The sequence below is a fragment of the Apium graveolens genome, chromosome 2, assembly GCF_009905375.1.
Source record: "Apium graveolens cultivar Ventura chromosome 2, ASM990537v1, whole genome shotgun sequence".
Classification (NCBI taxonomy): Eukaryota; Viridiplantae; Streptophyta; class Magnoliopsida; order Apiales; family Apiaceae; genus Apium; species Apium graveolens.
Genome location: NC_133648.1, coordinates 317133211 through 317155240, shown reverse-complemented (window position 1 = coordinate 317155240; position 22030 = coordinate 317133211). Strand labels below are relative to the sequence as shown.

General features: G+C 36.5%; 1 protein-coding gene and 1 long non-coding RNA gene across 3 annotated transcripts; one reads left to right on the top strand and one right to left on the bottom strand.

The window, feature by feature from the left end:
* Positions 1-15464: 15464 nt before the first annotated feature.
* Positions 15465-17756, top strand: LOC141708879 (uncharacterized). Its single transcript, XR_012569672.1, has 3 exons — positions 15465-15637; positions 17262-17347; positions 17619-17756. It is a non-coding gene; the product is annotated as an uncharacterized LOC141708879 (long non-coding RNA).
* Positions 16020-19822, bottom strand: LOC141708878 (protein ACCELERATED CELL DEATH 6-like). Of its 2 annotated transcripts, none has more exons than XM_074512701.1 (4): positions 18795-19822; positions 17649-17993; positions 16786-17342; positions 16020-16616 (listed from the first exon to the last, which is right to left on the bottom strand). In XM_074512701.1, exons 1-4 carry the CDS (start codon positions 19477-19479, stop codon positions 16068-16070), a joined length of 2136 nt encoding a protein of 711 aa, XP_074368802.1. In that variant the 5' UTR covers positions 19480-19822; the 3' UTR covers positions 16020-16067. The 2 variants fall into 2 exon arrangements, with proteins under 2 accessions (XP_074368802.1, XP_074368803.1); XM_074512702.1 differs by having other exon boundaries at positions 16398-16644.
* Positions 19823-22030: the final 2208 nt, after the last annotated feature.

The following is a 22030-nucleotide window of genomic DNA, read 5'->3' as shown; positions in this document are numbered from 1 at the left end:
AAGGCATGACTCCTTATCAGTTGTTCAAGAGAAGAAAACCAACTCTAAACTTTCTTCATGTCTTTGGATGTAAATGCTTTATACTGAGGAATCAATCTGACCATAAAGGGAAGTTTGATGCAAAGGCTGATGAAGGGATATTTGTTGGTTACTCAGCTGGAAAATCTTATAGGGTCTACAATCTAAGAACCAACATTGTTATGGAATCTGTGCATGTTGTGTTTGATGATAAAAAGATTGATGGACTAACAGATGAGGGACATAATGAGAGACTCAAATTTGACAACATTGAGATATATTGTGATGATAGTGAAGAGGAGACTGATGGAGATGACACTTCAAAAGGGATTCAAAACTTGCCCTTGGATAATGCACAAAATACTGCATCCGTTGATAGAGGCAATGCAGTATCCGTTGAAAGACATAGTGCATCATCCGTTGAAGTACAAAATGAAGCATCCGTTGATCATGGTTCATCAACGGATAATCGATTTACATCATCAGTTGATAGAACTCCAAGTTCCCTGCAAAGGACCAACAACTCAGGGGGAGTTTCAACTAGTCAACACTCTGTCTCACATCATGACAATACTGAGGCCACCTCATCTAGAGCACATCTTCCACCACAAAGGAAATGGACCAAGAATCATCCCTTTGAACTGATCATTGGTGATGCATCATCTAAAGTGCAAACAAGAAAAGCCACTCAAGATGAATGTCTGTATAGTGGTTTTCTGTCTCAGGAGGAACCTAAGAAAGTGGAAGAAGCTCTATTGGATCCAGATTGGATATTAGCTATGCAGGAAGAGCTGTAACCAATTTGAGAGAAACCAAGTATGGAAGCTGGTACCCAAACCAAAGAACAAGAGTCCTATTGACACAAAGTGGGTATTCAGAAACAAGATGGATGAAAATGGCATTATCATAAGGAATAAAGCCAGACTGGTTGCTAAAGGCTATTCTCAGCAAGAGGGAATAGATTTTGATGAAACATATGCTCCTGTTGCAAGACTTGAAGCCATCAGAATATTTCTAGCCCATGCAGCCCATGCCAATTTCAAAGTCTATCAAATGGATGTCAAGAGTGCATTTCTAAATGGGAAATTAGAGGAGGAAGTCTATGTAAGTCAACCTCCAGGATTTGAAGATCCAAATTTTCCAGACTATGTGTATTATCTGTTGAAAGCACTCTATGGACTAAAGCAAGCACCTAGAGCCTGGTATGAGACCTTATCAAAATTTCTTTTGGAGAATCACTTCACTAGAGGTACTGTTGATAAAACTCTCTTCTTTAGGGATGTTAATGGCTCTAGTATACTTGTTCAAATTTATGTAGATGACATAATATTTGGTTCTAAAGATGACAAACTTTGCAAAAAGTTTGCTAAGCTAATGCAAAGTAATTATGAAATGAGCCTAATGGGAGAACTAACCTATTTTCTTGGTTTACAAGTTAAACAAGTTAGTGATGGAATTTTCATTAGTCAAACTAAATATATTTATGATCTTTTAAAGAAGTTTGACTTAATGGAATGTTCATCTGCAAAAACTCCCATGGCCACTGCCACCAAACTTGAATTAAATAAGACTGAAAGGTCTGTGGATATTACAAGTTATAGAGGCATGGTTGGTTCACTTTTATATTTAACTGCTAGCAGACCAGATATAATGTTTGCTACATGTCTATGTGCTAGATTCCAAGCTGATCCTAGGGAGTCTCACTTAATTGCTATCAAAAGGATTTTCAGATATCTCAAGGGTACACCAAATTTAGGTATTTGGTATCCTAGAGAATCTGGCTTTGATCTAATTGGTTATTCAGATGCAGACTATGCAGGTTGCAGAATAGATAGGAAAAGTACAACAGGCTCCTGCCAATTCTTGGGAAACAAGCTTGTATCATGGTTTAGCAAAAAGCAAAATTCAGTCTCTACTTCTACAGCTGAGGCTGAATACATTGCTGCTGGAAGTTGCTGTTCTCAAGTGTTATGGATGAGGAACCAACTCCTTGACTATGGACTTCATGTTGATAGAATTCCTATCTTTTGTGACAACACAAGTGCCATAGCCATAACAGAGAATCCTGTACAGCACTCAAGGACCAAGCACATTGATATCAAGTACCACTTCATTAGGGAGCATGTCATGAATGGTACAGTGGAACTACATTTTGTTCCAAGTGAACAACAAATTGCTGACATATTTACCAAGCCACTTGATGAATCAACATTCACAAGATTGGTAAGTGAGCTAGGTATGCTTAATTATTCTTAAAATTCATGTCTTTATTGCAATTTGAATTGAAGCCTGAAATATATTAGTTGCTAGAACAAATTTGACTTTTAACATAGTTTATTTCATCAACGGATGTTCCCTATCCGTTGAAAGTCAAAATTGCTCTATCAACGGATAGTCATTATCCGTTGAAAGACAAATACATTTCTGGAATTTTTATCCGTCAACGGATAAAACTGAAGTACCCTTCAACGAATGAAAATTTGCCTTATCCGTTGAAATGTCACATCAGTCGATTCAGGTGTTTAACAGCCGTTGATTCTATTCTCTTAACCGTTGATACTCATACATACATCTGTATGTATTGGTCTTAAAGGTAGTTTTTAGAATACTTACAGTTTATTCTTAAACGACTGAAATTCACTAACGCATATTTATTGATAAATCTTTCTTTTATTTTTTTTTATTAATTTGAGAGAGCATATAAGTCCTTCTGATTGTTCATTTTTACTTTACGCTTTCTTAAAATTTCAAGCATTTACCATTTTCTCTCTGCAAAAACTTCAAGTTATTCTCTGCAATTTCTACTCACAAAAATGGCACCAGTCGTGAAGATTATGTCTCAATCTGGGTTCATCTATGAAAAGAACAATTTCATAGCTTTGGTAGAGAAGAATGAAGCCCACTCAAACTATCACAAAATGATGGACTTCATCAAAAACTGCAAACTTAGCTATGCAATGCTGGAAGCCCCAACAATTTTCTGTGAAGTAGTTGAGGAGATTTGGACAACTGCTGAGTTCAACTCCATGGATATGACTATCTCCTTCACTCTCAAAGGTAAAACTCACTGTATTAACTGTGATGATTTACAAGCATGTTTTAAATTACCTGAAAACAATGCCATGATACCACACACTGATAGTGATGTATCCAGCATGTTAGATTCCATAGGTTATTCTCTTAACTCTGCTAATTTAGGGAGTATTAGAAGAAAAGGCCTTAGGAAAGAATGGAGTTTCCTTGGGGATGCCTTTATAAAGGTTTTCTCTGGGAAAATTAGTAATTTTGATGCCATAACTTCATCTCTGGTTAATATGTTCTATATGCTTGTTTCTGATAGGTATTTTAACTTTAGCAACTATATGATGCTAGAATTAGGTACTAGGTTAGGTAACAAAGCTAATAGACCTAATAACATCTATTATGCTAGATTCTTTATGTTATTGGCTAACCATGTTGCTGAAGGTTTAGTCATAATCAATGAGAATAATAAACTCAAGTGCTGGGCACAAGAGAAAAGAGTTCTTGCAGACTTGAAGAGAATGGATCTTAACAGCAGTGTGCCATTGGTATATTTACCAATCATGAATGCACCTCAGGTAGGTGAGGTAATTGCTTCTTCAACTCCTACTTCTTCCAACCCCTCTATTTCTTTATCTTCTAGTGTGGCCATGAAATCTGTGATGCCCCAACAGATTTCTACCAAGGTCACCAAAACTAAACTTTCAAAATCCAAGACAAAGAAATCCACCTCTGTTGTTTCTCAAAAGACAACAGTTGTAACACCAACTATTAACCCTGAGGTGAGTGAACAGGGTGTGAGTGGTGAGGGGAGGGGTGAACATCAAAGAAACCCCCAGGATAAGGAAGGAAAGTTGAGTGCTTCCCAAGCTAGCCAAGCCACAGTTTCTCAAAAAGCTGTGGTGGTTGAAAAGGTATCTAGCACATCCCTAGTAGCATCCTCCCAAAAGGATGTTACTATTGAAAATAGTTCCCAACCAGGAACACAGAACAAACGAGGGAGGGACACTAAAGCCAAACACTCACCAACAAAAGCCTTTATTAGAAGAAAGAAGGCCAAAACCCAATCTTCTACACAGGGTGCACACACTGCACAGATACATCCATTTGTATCTATGCCTTCTCAAACTCAGTTTGATGTGACTCCAATAAATGTGGAGTCACAGCCCCATTCTCTCACAATAATCACACATCAATCACCAAACACTTCATCACCATCTCTGGATGTGGATATGTTATTCCCATCAATTCCTGATTCTCCCTCTTTACAACTCAGGGAGAAGCCCCACTCAAATACAGGTGATCATCATCTATTAGATGATTTGTTGGATCACCCGCAAATTCTTTCAGATATAATTGAAGCATCTGTGTCACCACATCTCAAATCAATCTACACAGATTCAACAGTTATATCACTTTCAACTTCAACTTCTTTTCCTTCTTCAACGGATATCACTCATCCGTTGACAAGTGGTTGTTCTTCAACGGATAAGCTTAACAGCAGTCATCCGTTGATAACATCAGTTTCACCTTCAACGGATATTCCACATCCGTTGACAGTCTCTACACAAATAACTGAATTAATCCCAAGTGTAGAAGACATGAATACTGTGCAATCACTCTTAGGATTGAGGGAAGGGAGTGACAATTTGAGTGAGAGGCTGGGTTGCTCCCAGGTAAAAGGAGAGATTGAGAGCTCAAAAATGCATGCTATTTCTTCCAGCATGGCAAAAGTGAGTGAGTGGAGTACCACCTTAGTAGGTGAAGGTGAGGGAGTGAGATGTGTGAGCCAGGGGGAGCCCCTGATGCAAGAACATAGAGATAAAGAGAGAAAAGCAGGTACAGTAGATACAAGGGTGGAACCAGCCATTGCTAATGAGTCAATGATTGTGGATGATGCTGAAAAGGAAAGACAATTTCAGCAACTTTACAAAGCTGTAATTGATAACATTTCCTTGGATGCTGACACTTTTACTCATCCTGTGACAGCCTATCAAATGTTGGCTGCTCAGGGCAATGAGGAGGCAGAAAGGTCACTACATCTAGTGCACACAACAGAATCTCTTCAAAGGGATAAAGCTGCCATTAACAAAATGCCTTCTACAGCTGGTGAGCCATCTGAGGAATTTGGAGCAAATTCTGATGATGATGACTCTATTTCTTTTGATGGAAGCATGGACTTAGGGGGAGATGAAGGCCCTAGTTCAATTCCAAATCTACCTGAATGGGCCTTGACTAAGGAGTATAGATCAGGGGAATTCAATGTCTCTTTAGTCAAACAAATCAACACTATTCAACAGGCCATTCAGAATACTTCACATGCAAGTATCAAGGCTATCCTTCAAGCTCACCTGGACTCACTGCATCTCATGAAGCTGCAGCAAGTGAAGCAGAATCTGGGTATGGATGATCTAAGGAAGGATATTGCTGACTTGAAAACCTATACTTCAGATAAATTGGATTCAGTCATGCCCTATGGTACATTGCAGGACTTGGTTTTGAGATTGAAGAAAGAATCTGTTACTGAAAAACGGTTGGCCAAGTTAGAAGACAGGGTTCAAGTTATTGAAGATTCTGTGGCCACCATTCTTCACAATCAACAATCTCAAACCAGTCTCCTAATGCAGCTGGCAAAAGCACAAGGCTTGGCCCCTCTCCTTGATGATAACAAAAAGGGGGAGAGTATAAGGGAAGGGGAAGGAGAGCCATCTACAAAAGTCAACATATCTAAAGTGCTAGTTCCTGCCATCACTACTTCTCCAATCATTCAAATCAAGGGCAAGCCTGATGGAATTGATTTGATTCAGCTTGCAGCAGCTGAAATCCAAGTGAAAGAGCAAAGGAGGAGAATTGATGAAAGGTTGCAACTGTTGTTTGGTTCTACACAAGACAAATCAACATCTGTGAAACACAGCACAAAAATTGAACCAATCAACATGGAGCTCATGCCAGTAGGGAGTCATAAGGATGGAGAAGCTTCTTCCAAAGAACTACAAGCTATAATCCTCAAGCTCAATGAAAGATCCAATAAGGACTCAACAAAGAATCCTTTAAAAGAAGTGGACTTTCCTCCTCCAAAAGATGATGAGAACAAGATTTTAGGCAGGAGTATTGCCTATCTCAAAAAGTCCATGGATGAGGCTGTAAGGAGAAATAGAGCTATTATCATTAGAGAGGGAAAGAGCATATGTGTGATGCAAGGACATCCCAAATTCTCAATAGCCAAGAAGGAAGAAGCCAAGCAATTAGAGGCTGACAAAAGAGCACAAGCAAAGCTTGAACAACAGCTAAAGTCAAGTCTAGTTGAAAAAGAAAAAGGGATTGAAGTCAGGGGTGAAGACAAGACTACAAACCTAGATGAGGTTTTAGGGAGTATATTTGGTGAGAGTGTGGAAGAAAGAGAGGAATGGCAGAAGGGAAACAGAAGAAAGGCCAAGGCACATAGAAGGAGTGGAGATAACACTGAAGTAACCAAATCTATATCTAAACCACTATCTTCCATACCTGAACCCCTTGTTGCTGATCCCACAATAAACATCCATGGTGAACCAATCATTCCAAAAGAGGAACCTATTGATTGGGACACTATCAAATTGCCTACCTTTCTAACCACTCTTCCACCACCAAAGAAACAGAAAAGAAAACCAAAATCTACACCTCCCATAACCTCTAAGAAACTCACTCAAAAACAAAAACCTAAGCCTAAGTCACCCATTTCTAAAGATGATTATGTTCACATCTGTGACATAAAAGAAATTTCAGACATTGAACTCTATCTGGATGAGCTGGAGGATGTAAGGGGAATAGCTGCCTACAGACAGCTACCAGAGAGATTAGTGTTCAGATATAAAGGAGCTGGGGAAAGAACATGGCCTCTCCACAGGATTCTGGATGAAGGCTACTCTACCTTGATTAGAGTCTTTTCAGCCATACAAAAGGATTCTGGCTTTACCAGAACTGCCAAGACTGAAATTCTCAACAAGATAGCCAATATAAGGAAAACTTGGAGGGAGCCCAATGCTTTACCCAGGACTTTACTCATTCAAGAAAGGGGAAATACAATTCACAAATCACCTCATTGGTTGATGGAATTTAGAGATGATAAAGGAGTCAGAAGATTTTTCAGACTTGAAGACCAACTCAAGATTGCCAGCAATGAAACTCTCAAAGAAATGTAATCTAAGTTGGATGTCAGTGTTGAAGATGAAGCTGAATTCTTCAGACAACTCCAACTCCAAATTGAGGAAAATGACAAAAGGCTAGGAAAGAAAACCAGGGAACAAAGAAGAAAAAGATGATCTGCTCAGACTAAAGGAGTGTCCTTGGAAACACTGTAAATCTTCAATTACCTCCCAGTACATACACTTTTGCAGCATTTTTAAATTTCTACTTAGTTTCAATTCATATATCTGTTAAGTGTTTTGTTATCATCAAGTTAACCCTGAATTTATGCCTACAATTCTTATAGACATAAATAGGGGGAGATTGTTAGGAATGTATGTGCATTAGTTTGATGATATGTTTAACAAAATACTTAAGTAGAAATTTAGTGTCTGTAGCCTCAACGGATAAGACCACTTTGGCTATCCGTTGATGGTGTAGCTTTACTTAGAAATAAGTTTAGTGTTGTAGCATATTTCAGTCTCTGTATTTAAAATGTAATTCTTGGAAGTTGAGAGAAACTATGAGTCATGTTGACTACTAGATGATATGCAGATAGGAAGGCCAATTGTAAATACTTCATGCCTTGTAATTTTGTATAAGTGAAGTGGTATCAACGGATGACTTAAAGACCTTCAACGGATAAGAAGCTAAGCTTCAACGGATGTCGATAAAGTCATCAACGGATAACATCCTTCAACGGATGAGTGCATCAACGGATGAAAGCTTCAACGGATGCTCTAATGATTAGCCGTTGATAAGGGGTAGTTGTACGTACGAACAGAGACACATGGGTTGATAGAGACAACTGAGATGTGGTAGCCGAATTTCAGGAACAACAGAAAAAGCAGCCGTTCTTCTTCAGTACAAAGATGCAATAGTCAACAAAGTACTGGAGTGAACAGGAAAAGAAGCAAGTGAAGAACTTATTTTATTACTGTATTTTTATATTGTTTTTCACTTGTACACTTGGTAATATATAAACCAAGTAGAAGCTAGTAATTAGAAGAGAATTTTTCCAGAGCTGTTTAGAAAAATATTGAGAGAAAATTCATCTAGTTTGTACTAGGATGCAGCTGTGATCAACATTGTTTAATCACAGATTTTCTAAAATACCATCTCTGGTGGAACAACAAATCCACCAGAAAAGTTTTTAAGGTCTGTTGTGTTCTTTACATTTGTGCTTGAATATATATCTGTCTGTATTAGCTTAAAGCAATTCACACACTTGTTCTTCTTGAACACACAACTTTATAAACTGCTCAAAACTTGAAAAAGTTTTGAGATTTACATTCAACCCCCCTTCTGTAAATCTCATTGTTAGTCCACTAGGAATAACAAATGAGACTCTCTAGGATCAGCCTGAAATCTAGCACAGAGACAAGTAGCAAACATAATATCTGGCCTACTAGCTGTTAAGTACAAAAGTGAGCCTACAATGCCTCTATAGCTTGAAATATCCACAGACTTTTCAGTAGTGTTTAATTCAAGTTTAGTTGCAGTGGTCATGGGAGTTTTTGCAGATGTGCAATCTATTAGATCAAACTTCTATAAAAGATCATAAATGTATTTGGTTTGACTAATGAATATTCCATCACTAACTTGCTTGACTTGTAAACCAAAAAAGTAAGTTAGCTCTCCCATCATGCTCATTTCATACTTACTTTGCATCAATTTGGTAAACTTTTTGCAAAGCTTTTCATCTGTAGAGCCAAATATAATATCATCTACATAAATTTGAACAAGTATACTAGAGCCATTAACATTTCTAAAGAATAAAGTTTTGTCAACAGTACCTCTTGTGAAGTGATTTTCTAAGAGAAACTTTGACAAAGTACCATACCGGGCTCTAGGTGCTTACTTTAATTCATAAAGTGCTTTCAAAAGATAATAGACATATTCTGAAAATTTTGGATCTTCAAAACCAGGAGGCTGACTGACATAGACATCTTCATCCAAATCTCCATTTGGAAAGGCACTTTTGACATCCATTTGATAGACTTTGAAATTGGCATGGGTTGCATTGGCTAGGAAAATTATGATGGCTTCAAGTCTCGCAACAGGAGCAAAAGTTTCATCAAAATCTATTCCTTCTTGTTGACAATAGTCCTTAGCAACCAATCTAGCTTTGTTCCTGACAACTATGCCATTTTCATACATCTTTTTTATGAATACCTACTTGGTGTCAATTGGATTCTTTCCTTTAGGCTTGGGCACCAGCTTCCATACTTTATTTCTTTTAAATTGGTTTAGCTCCTCTTGCATAGCTAAAACCCAATCATGATCCAACAGAGCTTCTTCTACCTTTTTAGGCTCTTCCTTAGATAGAAAGCTGCTATCCAGACGTTCTTCTTGAGTTGCTTTTCTTGTTTGAACTCTAGAAGATACATCACCAATAAGGAGTTCAAAAGGATGATCTCTAGTCCATTTTCTCTATTGTGGTAGATTAGCTCTAGATGAAGAGGCCTCATTGTTGTCTTGATGTGTGACTGAGTTTTGATTAGAAGAAACTCCCCTTGAGTTTGTGGATCTCTGATTTGAAAAAGGAGTTCTTTCTGTAAGTGATTTATTTTGAATCTCAGCTTCTCTGATTGTTCCGACGGATGATGCACTTTGTATCCCGACGGATGAAGCTGATTGTGTTCCGACGGATGATGCATTTTGTACCTCGATTGATGCTGAATTTTATGCATCATTGGAGATAGACTTTTCTGCATTATCCTTAGCCACTATTTTTTGATCACTATCATCATCACTGTCATCACAGATTATCTCAACATTGTCAAATTTGAGGCTGTCATGGAAACCTTCATCTTTTAGTCCTTCAATCTTCTTATCATCAAACACAACATGTACAGATTCCATAACAATGTTTGTTCTAAGATTGTAGACTCTATATGTTTTTCCAACATCATATCCAACAAAAATTCCTTCATCTGCTTTAGCATCAAACTTTCCATGTTGTTCATTTTGATTCCTTAGAATGTAGCATTTGCATCCAAAGACATGAAGAAAATTTAGAGTTGGCTTTCTATTCTTGAACAATTGATAGGGTGTCATGTATTTTGCTTAATTGACCAAAGAACTATTCTGAGTGTAGCATGCAGTATTCACACCTTCAGCCCAAAAATATGTTGGTAACTTTGATTCTTCTAGCATTGTCCTTGCAGCTTCAATAAGAGATATGTTTTTCCTTTCCACCACTCCATTTTATTATGGGGTTTTAGCTGCAGAAAATTCATACATAATCCCATTCTCTTCACAAAATAATCTCATCTCAGAATTCTTGAACTCAGTTCCATTGTCACTCCTGATTCTTCTTACTTTGAGACCATGATGATTGTTGACTTGCCTTATGTGATTGATGATGATTTCACTAGCTTCATCTTTGGATTTTAGAAAATATGTACAAGAGAACTTTGAGAAATCATCTACAATTACTAGGCAATATATTTTCCCCGAGATGGACAACACATTGACTGGTCCAAACAAATCCATGTACAATAGTTGCAAAGGTTCTTCAATTGTTGAATCAAGCTTCTTTTTGAATGATGCTTTAATCTGCTTTCCTTTCTGGCAGGCATCACACAATTCATCCTTTGAAAACTCCACTTGAGGAATACCTCTAACCAATTATTTCTTGACTAGCTCTTTCATGGTCTTGAAGTTTAGATGGGACAACTTCTTGTGCCACATCCAACTTTCATCTTGACTTGCTTTACTGAGAAGACAAGTTACGGATTCTGCATTTGTTGAGTTGAAGTCATCTAGATACACATTGCTTTTTCTCACTCTAGTGAGAACCACTTTGTTGTTCTTCTTGTTAGTCACAACACAGGCTTCTGCATTAAAAGTAACTGAGTCGCCCCTATCACAAAGTTGGCTGATACTCAGCAAATTGTGCTTGAGACCATCCACTAGGGCAACTTCCTCAATGATGACATTATCCTTTAAAATCAAGCCATATCACATAGTATAACCCTAGATGTCATCTCCAAAATTAATACTTGGGCCAACTCTTTCTCTAAAACCAGTGAGCAGGGTAGAATCTTCAGTCATGTGCCTTGAGCAACCACTGTCCATATACTAAAGATTCTTTATGTTTCCATGCACACATTAAAATCAAATCAAGTGGATTTTGGTACCCAAGTTTCCTTGGGTCCTGCCTTGTTAGCCTTTTTCTTTGGTTTCTTAGGTTTGACCTCATTTGACTTGGGTATTTCAGATTCATCCTTTGTCATTTGAGTTGGACCTTTAAAACCATTCATTGAAGCAGAATTATTATGCACATTTTGATTAACATGAAAAGTCATGCTATGTGCAAACATGTTATTCTAGTAAGGCATGCTAAATGGCATTTGAGGCATACTAAATTCAGCATAATGGGGATTAGCTGCAAATGGCATATTAGCAAATTGTGCATTCATATTCTGTGCAGGCAAAACATTCATAGGCATGGCTGGCATGGTAGTCAGGTTGGGAAAAGAAGGAGTTGCAGACATGGGTGCAGGCTTAGAAAGTTTGCAATTAATAGACAGATGATTAACACTAACACACTTAACACATATTTTTCTTGGTGCATATTTATCAGGTGTGTAGTTGTTATGTTTGTTAATTCCTACCTTCCCATTTCTATTATTTTTCCTTTTTGATTCTGTTTTGACCTCAATCTTTTCCAATCTGTCATTCAATTGCTTGATAGACAGATGACCAACATTGACTCTCTTTTCTTTTCTCACTTAACTTGATTCTCCTGGAACAAAGTTTTTAGAAACTGATCCATATTTATCATTCAACTTAGCTAACTTAGCTTTGCTAACTGGTTTACTTACATTCAACGGATGTGGCTCATTGTCTTTCGACGGATAATCCTTTTGATTATTCGACGAAAAATTTTCATCATCCGTCGAATCCACATCTGTTGAAAGTCCTTCAACCAAATTGGAATCAAGCTTCTCCTTGTTCTTTTTCCAAGCTGCATCACAAAAAGATTCTATACCTTGAACTTTAGTAATTTGAGCATGTACATCTCTAGATGATTTCCATGCCTTAATCACTTCTTGTTCTCTTTCAAGTTGCTTTCTTAAAATCTCCTCTTTCTTTAAGGATTCAATTAGTTCATCCTTAGCAATCTTGCATTCTATTTTCAATTTTTCAAACTCAACAAATTGAGTCTTTAGCACATTGTTTCTTTCACTCAAAAACACATTGTTCTCTTTAATTTTATTGTTTTCTTTAGTGAGAGACTTGAGTGTAACACGCAGGTGATATAGTTCAGTAGACATGTCATTTATGGCATCATTACACTCAGCTTTAGATAAATATGCTAGGTTTGTTGTGATTACCTGATTTCTTGATGAACTTGTCTCTATTTCATCTGACTTGGCCATAAGTGCTAGATTGACATAGCTTGTGTCTTCATGATCTTCTAATCCATCTGCAGCCCAGTCATTCTCTTATGTAATGAAAGCCCTTTCCTTTTGTTTGAGCAACTCAAAATATTTCTGCTTATAATCAGCAGCCTCAAACTTCTTTTTACCAGAATCATGCTTTCTACACTCACTAGCAAAATGACATGCCAAGCCACATTTGAAACACTTAAATTTAGACTTATCAACCATGTTTCTGTTTGGCTTAGCTGCTCCAAAATTCTTCTTGAATTTGAGCTTGGCAAATCTTCTGGATAGAAAAGCAAGGTGCTCATCTATGTCATCCATGTCATCTTGAGTAAGCTGGTCTTCATGCTCAGCTACTAGTCCCTTTCCTTTTCCTTCACAAACTCTTTGGTTAGGTGCAGATTTAACAGCTTCAACCTTTATCTCCTTCTCCTTTTCTTGCTCAGCAACTAGTGCAATGGATCTTCCCTTCTTTCTTCCTTTCTCCATCTTCTCATCTTGCTCTATTTTAAGCTAATAGGTTTTTAGGATGCCATACAGTCTATCCAAGGTGAACTCCTTGTAATCTTGAGATTTTCTCAATGAGACTGTCATAGGTTTCCATTCCTTTGGTAGAGATCTAGGGAATTTGAGGTTTGAGTCTTTTGTTTGATAGACCCTTCCATGCAGTTTTAGAGCATTCAGTAGTTTTTGGAATCTACTGAAAATGTCAATGAGTGACTCACCTTCTTCACTATGAAAATGCTCATATTGCTGAATCAAGAGTTGCATCTTGTTTTCCCTTACTTGCTCAGTTCCATCACATATAACTTAAATTGTATCCCAGACATCCTTAGCAGTCTTGCAGTTTATGATGTTGTCAAATATGTCACTGTTAAAACCATTAAACAGAATATTCATGGCCTTTTTATCCTTTTGAACTTGTTCTTTATCTGGATCTGACCATTCTGCTTGTGGCTTTGGGACTGATGCTTCATTTCCTATAGTAGCTCTCATAGGGACATGTGGACCTTTCTCAATGCAGTCCACATATGCTTCATCTTGTGATAGGAGATGCAGGTGCATCTTCACCTTCCAATGGTGATGTTGTCTTTGTCCAGAAATGGAATCTTTACTCCAACATCTTTTATGCTCATCTTGTTGATTGTGGTGATCTTTACACTCTTTGTACTTCAAGGGCTTTCTCTGATACCAATTGTTATTCCCAATCAATGCAACAAGAATTACAGAAGGGGGGTTGAATGTAATTATGACTTCTTTTTTTAATTTTAAGAATGTTCTTACTTGATATATAACTGTGTTTGATTTTGCAAGTAGTGCGGAATGAAAGTAAAATGGAAATCAAAACACAAAGCAATAAAACACAAGGCTTTAAAACTTTCTGGTGGATTTGAACTTATCCACCAGAGATATATATATAAAGATGAGAACTCTGTGATGCTTGAATAGCACGCAGCTGCTTACAAGTGAACTTACAGAATTACAGTGAGATGCTTAACAGATACAACTTTATCTATCTCTCTGAAAATAATGCTTACTTCATTAATTTATTCTACTTGCTGCACTTGGTTTATATACTACCAAGTTACATGATAAAAAGACAAACAAGCAAAAGTTGTTTCTAGACTAATTCCCTGCTACTTCATTACTCTATCCAGCATCTTTGAATGTCTTCATAATTGCATGGAAATGGTAATGCTTATTTGTTCTCTAAATCCTTACTACATGATGATGCTTATCTGTAATTGATGATAATCATTACTACATGATGATGATGTTTATCTGGGATTCATCAAGATCAGGACTTTCATTACTATCATGCGGAAAGCTTTATTAAGGTAATGATCCTATTCTCCATAATTATCCAATCATTATACATAGATCTTGCGGTAGGTATTCAACTTTTTTTTGCTTTATGGAGCTTTTCCGTTGCGTTTTGTGCCCGAATCCCTAACAGATCAACCATGTGAAGAATATGGATGATACTCGTGATGTTCTTCAAAAGAGGCCGAAGGATCGTGAAAGTAAGGATCGGATGACTCAATGATAAAAGGAAGCACTCGTGGTTGATACACGTGATTTTGTGGATGGATATGCCGTTACGATGAAGAACAATACTTTGGAGTTATTGGAGTTCATTATATGGGTTTTAGTGATTATCCAAAGTTGGAAAAACAAGATGAAATGATTCTTTCGATGGTTTGAATGTGACCGTTAATTCAGTTATGAAAGTGTATTAAGTAGAAGTGGAGGATTGTGGTGTTTAAATCCAATAAGTATTACGGGCTTGGTGATAGACAATTATTATCATAATGAGAATAAATAATTATTGTATGGCTAGACAATAATTGTCATAATCTTATTAAATAATAATTGTCTAAGTTGACAATTATTATTGTAATCGGATTATGTATAATCTTGTTGGCTAAATTTTGGATAACTATATTTACATAGTCATATTATATATGGTAGGTATGTTTAAGAGATGTAACCGTCTTATATATCGTTTGGGAGATGCTTGAGCATTGTTTGATTCAATATCAGTTTGGGACACTGTTTTGGTGTTATATATTGATATATTATTGATAATTATTTTGATTAATAATACAAATTGGGACATGGGTTTTTCACGTCAAATATATTGTTGTGTGTGTACTACACATTGGTATAATTGAATCTCGAATATGTGTGTATACTCCTAACAATTCTGATGAATAGTGTTTGATTCACAAAATTGTATACAAAAATAATGATAAACTCCTCCGTATTGCATCATTAATAATGATGAACTCCTTCGTATTGCACAAAAATATACGCCCATAAAATTAATAAAAAAAAGTCAATTAATAAAAGATGTTTAGACTATAGTATTTCGAGTGTGCGTAAGGTTAACAAATCTAATTGAGTGATTGGGTCGAATCAATTTTCCTCCTCATAATCCGGCTTTCACAAAAGGGTTTATCCTGCATGCAGTTCAAAGACCTCATCGATCTTCAGCTCATGATCTCTGGCATCAAACTCACATTACGCACATGATGAAGGTAACTTGTTCTCATCCTTGATTGAATCATTCTATGCTTGATTGGATTGAATATTTATGAAATATTTGTTTATTAATTTGGATTAGCTGTGAGTTATGTGTAATCAGTTTCTACTTGTAGCTATATATCTTTAATTAGCTTAACTATATTTTGTGAGATTAAATGCTAGATAAAGGCGTTTTTATTAAGAACGCGATTTTTTGCATTTTCTGCTGAATAGGCAACACAAGAATTTGGTTGTAGTTTAACATTGAAAAAATTGGAACAACATGAGACAGAATGATAGCTAGAGGTGATAAAAACATTGAGTGTTTATACAGATAATATACATTGATATGATTAAATCTTACACAGTTATGTAAATATATTGAATACATCAGGAGAAAAAAATGAAAATACATTAAACAGATGGAATTGAAAACCGACCAACTCACACTAAAATCTCTTCTAATTTATCGCGATCACATAACATCTTGATTAGCAGAACAACGATGGAAACAAAGAAAGTGGAACAAACAATGCTAACGCTTACTGCAAGGGTCTGTGAGTGGGATAACACAGCATACATTCCTGTAATAAAAGTTGCCATCATCGCAATAATAGAAAAAATGTTGAGTACTGCGGATGCCAAATTCAATTTTGAAACTTCGCGGGGATCTTCGTATATGGATGAAATGAAATAGAGAAGCAAACTAGTGGTTGATAGTGCTAAAGCTATTGCATCTAATACCATAAATGCAGTGAACATTGAATTCTTGGTGAGAAGAGCCATTCCTTGATTCAGTTGTCCACTTTGATAATATCCGCCGGGAAGTGTAAAGCCCACGGTAAACGTTACTGTAGTTATAAGTGCAGTTACTATTATCTGTGTTTTGATTCTTCCCCTATACCGTTCAACCTCTTTATTCATCAACTCTCTCCTGGCAACCTTGAATGCACCATCTTTTTTCGACTTGGCCCTCGGGGGTACTAAACTTTCCTGCGTAATTGATTTCAAATTGTTGCCTCTATGCCAAAATTGTAAATGCTGGTGAGCTGTACTATCATCAAGTGCTATTTTGATTTGTAAGTGTAATTGAAGAATTAAGCAATAATCAGATATCTATAATAATTACTATCACATTTCTAATGAATCCTTGTATTGATACCTGCTCAGCTATAATGTTGGCTCGGACATATAACATGTCGAAAGGAGTCCAGTTACGATTGTTTCTTACTGCTCTGTCAATTTCTTTATGCTCTATGAGTTCTTTGACGAAGCAACCCTTTTTGATAAGCAAATGCAGAGGTGTGTTTCCATCATCATCCTTGTCATTCAAAATTTTCTTAAGATACTCTGATGGACAATGTTTTAGAATAGTTTGTACCATTTCCTTGTCGCTGTGATGCGCTGCCAAGTGCAGTACATTTCGATGCTTCTCGTCATTCACCCCGCCACATAAATATGGCAAAAATTTCATTAAAATAATTACCGTAGAAGTATATCCACCTTGAGTTGCTAACCAGAGCGGTGTTGGTACTTTCTCCCAAAATTCATCAGGTTTAGATAGAAGCTCCTTCAGTTCAGAAACATTTGGGAAATTTATTAGCATCTCTATTACTGAATCAAACTTGTCATGTGCAGCATGGTGAAGTGCGGTCCATCCGGCTACATCTCGCTCCAATGCAGAATGTATGCGACTCTTTAAGATCATTTCCACGAGATCTAAGGTAAGAAATATACGATGTTAAATGATTTTTAATTATAGCACAAAATATACATTATTTTACGAGAAATGCTAGAGCTCCCAAAATATTTTGAAACAGAGGCAATAATCTTTTCTTATATACAGGTTTTTTTTTATTAAGAAGCACTTTCACGTGGATGAATTGTATCGAAATACAATGCCCACCGCGAAGGGGATTCTTTCCTTCGAGATAGTTTATTATCTAACCGAAGGACATGTAAAAATATCACTAAATAAAGTGCTTTTTCTTTTAGTTTGCCGAAAAATTACAGCTACAAGCATACCTTTATCCCCGCTTAAAACAGCAGCATGCAGAGCGGTATGCTTTCGAGGACCAAGTGCATCAAGGGATGATGAGCCACCGTGTTTACATAATTCTTCTATTATATCTTTGTATCCCTGTTTGGTCGCAGTGTAGAGTGCATTATCTGAATGTTCATATGACGGATCGGCCTTTAATATCTGCTTAACCATGCCCAGATGATTCCACATAACTGCTAAGTTTAAGGCAGTGTTCCCATAGTCGTCAGCTTTTCTAATAAAATCTTTAAACCTTTGTGTACCAGTTGAAAATTGTCTTTCGCCTGCTTCCAGGATTACCTTAACCATATCACTACCTCCTCTATGTGCTGCAAGTGAAAGGAGTGCAAGAGGTTAATTACATGTATATCAATATTATATGTTTAATTTGAATTCTGTATTTATGTCTGTACTGAACTATAATAACCAAAATGAGGTATAATTTGTGGTCGGTTAACCCCTGTTTTTAGTACAATGAAATATTTTTTATTTTATTTTAACGAGATCCTAACCGATCGGATATGGATTCCAACTCCTGATTTGATCCGAATCCCGTGAAAATAGATGGATTCGGACATGAATTTAGGATGATCTAAATCAAAATTGGATCTATTAAGCGGCCTAGTTGGAGATGCTCTAAAAGATCCGATTCGAATTTAATATGTACTATATTCATTCAGATTTTAATCTAAAGTTCATCCAATTTTTATCCGAATTAGATCCGGATTGAATCAGATTTAATCTAAAACGAAATGTATATGATGATATCATAACTGAAAATTGATAAGTATGTGTTCTAACACAAAATTGGAACTCTAGTTAACTCGGAGAGTACTGGTTACTATCCGAGTAATGAAAAATCAGCCCGGAAATGAGTCAAAGTCCGATTACTCGACCGAGTTTTAGAACATTGGTTCAAACAAATTTCAGGGGCAATCGAGAATAAAAATCTTAACTTGGGAGTTTCAGGGGCAATCGAGAATAGAAATCTTAACTTGGGTCAACATCCGTTAAACCTTTATCACATATACTACTTGAACTATCTCATCACGCCACCTATAATGATATTAAGTACAATTTCAAATGTTACAAGATATTGGAAAAAAACACTTGCAAATGTAGTATAATACCTTCGGGCAGATTGGCAATGGCAGCATGCAAAGCAATTGTACCGTCAGGACCATCAAAAGCCGGAACTGTGCAAGTTGTACCGATCATCTTTACAATTTCGATTTTCTGGAGGCTAACCGCAGTATAGAATGGAGTTTCACCTTTAAAGTTTTGAACATGTTTGTCATTAGGATCTGCTTGTGCCAACAACGTAGAAATCTCCAGGTCACCATTCTCCACTGCTCTGTGCAAGGCAGTGTAACCCAGTAAATCAGCTTGCCTAAGTAGACTTTCAAGAGAAACACTCTGGTCAAGGGCATCATTAGCAGAAGAAGAAGAGGAAGAAGAAGAAGACGACGATAATGAAAGTCTCGCTTTATGAATGAGGAGTTGAACCACTTCACTGCTTTCATGAGCTACTGCATAATGAAATGCTGTTTTCTGATCTTCTGCCTTGGACCAAAGATTTATGTTTCCAAGCTCAGTCAACACGAATTGCACGCGTTCTGGGCTTCCTTGTGGTAATTTATTTTGATTTATACGAAGCATGCAGCTCTCGAAAATTTCTTCCAATGAAGATTCATCATCTTCACTGATCTCCGATTCATCACTGTATTCATTGCTATCACCGGTCTCCAATTCAGAATCCGCATCTCTGGCTAATGTAGCAGGAAAAACAATATCCGTATCCGTAGCCGTATCCATAATTGAACATTAATTCCTCTATTGGGCTGCTATACAAATGCAGTGCCACACTTGTCAATTCGACTCCCACTATATATATAGCTGCTAATTTAACACTACTTTGTCTATCTGGCGATCTGCATACATGAACTGTAAACGCATTGACCACCAAATACATAAATAGAAAAAAAAAACACTATCTAGCTGCTACCTAGCTAGGAGAACTGGAGAACGGAAGAGGATTATAAAAATGTAATTTATTAATATCAAATCACAACTGAAGTAAAATAAGAACATGCAATCACCCGTTTTAACGCCATGCAACTCGTTCAAGTTAAACTTAGCTTATACTTATTTTGTTTAATATAAATATATAACATTGAAATAGAAAACTATACTCTATGACTCGAGAAGTCTTTAATTAGTAAATTTGGAGCTAAGAGCATCTCTGGGCTGTAATTCGGGCCGAGCGAGCCGAGTTTCGAGCAGGCCGTAATTCGAGCCGAAAATAATCGAGTCGAGCCGAGTCTGCTCGTTTAACTAAACGAGCCTAAAACTCTGCTCAGACTCGAAACGAGTCGAGCCGGCTCGTTTAGCCTAAACGAGCCGGTTTTAACGAGTCGGGCGAGCCGGCTCGTTTAATTTACACTTAATCGAGCCTAAACCTCTAGCCGAACTCGGCTCGTTTAATTTCACTAGTCGAGCCGAGCCGGCTCAAGTAATTAAACGAGCCGGAACCTCTGCCCAAACTCGGCTCGTTTAACGGGTTCGACTAACGAGCCGAGTCGAGCCATGTTAAACGAGTTCGAGTCGGGCGAGCTCGCGAGTCGCCCGACTCGAATTACAGCCTTAAGCATCTGTCTCAAAGGCTAATTGTCATGACGTGACTTGGGCACTCTAACGAGGTGTCTCTCAGAGCACATGCAGCGCAGTCCTACTTGGGTTCTTGGGACGCGCAATGTGTCTTGGAAAGAAAAAAGTAGAGACCCACTGCATTGGAGAAAATTTAGAAAAGAGGTCCCGTCCCACCATCCCAAGTTAATGGTTAATGACTTGAGAAAGATGAACATAATGGATATAATAAATGAAATTGGTCAAAAAGAAATTGAGACACGACAAAAGGAGCTTGAGGCGAAGCAAGCTGAGATTGATTTACAAGTCATTTTGGCAGATACTACTAAGATGAATGATACTCAGCGGAAGGCTCATGCAAAATTGCTTGAGAAAATTATGGCAAAAAACTAGTGTTTATCTTTTCTTGCTTGTTTTTATTTGATTGTAAACTAGTCGTTGTAAGTTAGTGGTTGTTTTTATTTGTTTGTAAACTAGCCGTTGGAAGTTAGTGGTTGTTTTTATTTGTTTGTAAACTAGCCGTTAGAATATATTCGTTTTTGTCTTCTATATAAAGAGGATGTATCATCTTTTTCAATTCATATCGACATGAATCAAACACCCACACTAGAAAGTGTCACTAAAGAATTTATTAAAGAGTTTTGGGATGACACTAAAAATAATCGCCGACTCGAGCTCTTTCATAAAATATATGGACAGAGCTCAACATCCACGCCTCGAAAAAGTATTTATAGAGACCGTGAAGCAGGTCATCATCGTCTAGTGAATGATTATTTTTCACCAAATCCAGTATATCCAGAAAATATATTTCGACAAAGATTTCGTATGTGAAGAAATGTCTTTCTTCGTATTGTGGATGTTGTTTCAAATTTTGATAAACGGGCACATCATTAGCTACAAAATGACTTGGTTGAGCATATTTCATAGTTCCACAAGAATCGTTAATTTTTTTATTATAACGTTTAAAATTTAATATTTTCTTGTCTGCTCTTTTTTATTTCATGATTTTTAATAATATGATGCATTTAATTATTGGGACATGTTTTTTTATTTAACAATATTTTTAAAAATTTTAATCACTTTAATTTAATTATTACAATTTTAATATTAATAAAGTAAATTTAAATTCAAATTATAAAATTATTTTGTTAAATATATATATATATATAATTATAATAATATTAGAGGTCTTACAAAATCTGGGGAAAATAGGCTTTGCACGGGAGGAATGGGGTATTTTTTCCACAAATCCACTTGGGGATGACGTGGCAAATTATGTCAGTTGGGAGAATTGACCCCACGGATGCTCTCAAGTTGGCATAAAAATATAATTTCTTTTACCGGGATGTATTTTTTTTGTTCAGTTATTAAAGTTCGCATCTTGAAAATTGATCATTGGAGTAATTTTTTTCATTAGAAAAATATTAAAAATAATATGGATGAGAAAAAATATGAAAATAAAAGTTTACTGCAACTTATTTTTTTTTGTCTTTTTACAGGTAAACATTTATCCGCGTTTTCCGACTGTTAATCACAAGTCAGTAATTAAATATAATTACTATAAACCTTTTATTACGTCCATCTTTCATAATAGGATATCTTAAATATATAATCTTTTATTAAAAAAATATAATTCTTTACTGTTATTGTGAAGAATACATATCATAATTCTGAAAAACAAAAATTTGATTATTTGTCAAAATGTATTCGAATAATTAAA

Bases quoted from the DNA above. Each gene is read 5' to 3' on its own strand.
- LOC141708878 (XM_074512701.1), bottom strand. From the start codon at position 19,479: ATGGATACGGCTACGGATACGGATATTGTTTTTCCTGCTACATTAGCC. The intron at 17,994-18,794 runs GTATTATACTAC...TTTCACTTGCAG, and splicing joins CATTGCCAATCTGCCCGAAG to CACATAGAGGAGGTAGTGAT. The intron at 17,343-17,648 runs GTATGCTTGTAG...TTCTTACCTTAG, and splicing joins TGTTTTAAGCGGGGATAAAG to ATCTCGTGGAAATGATCTTA.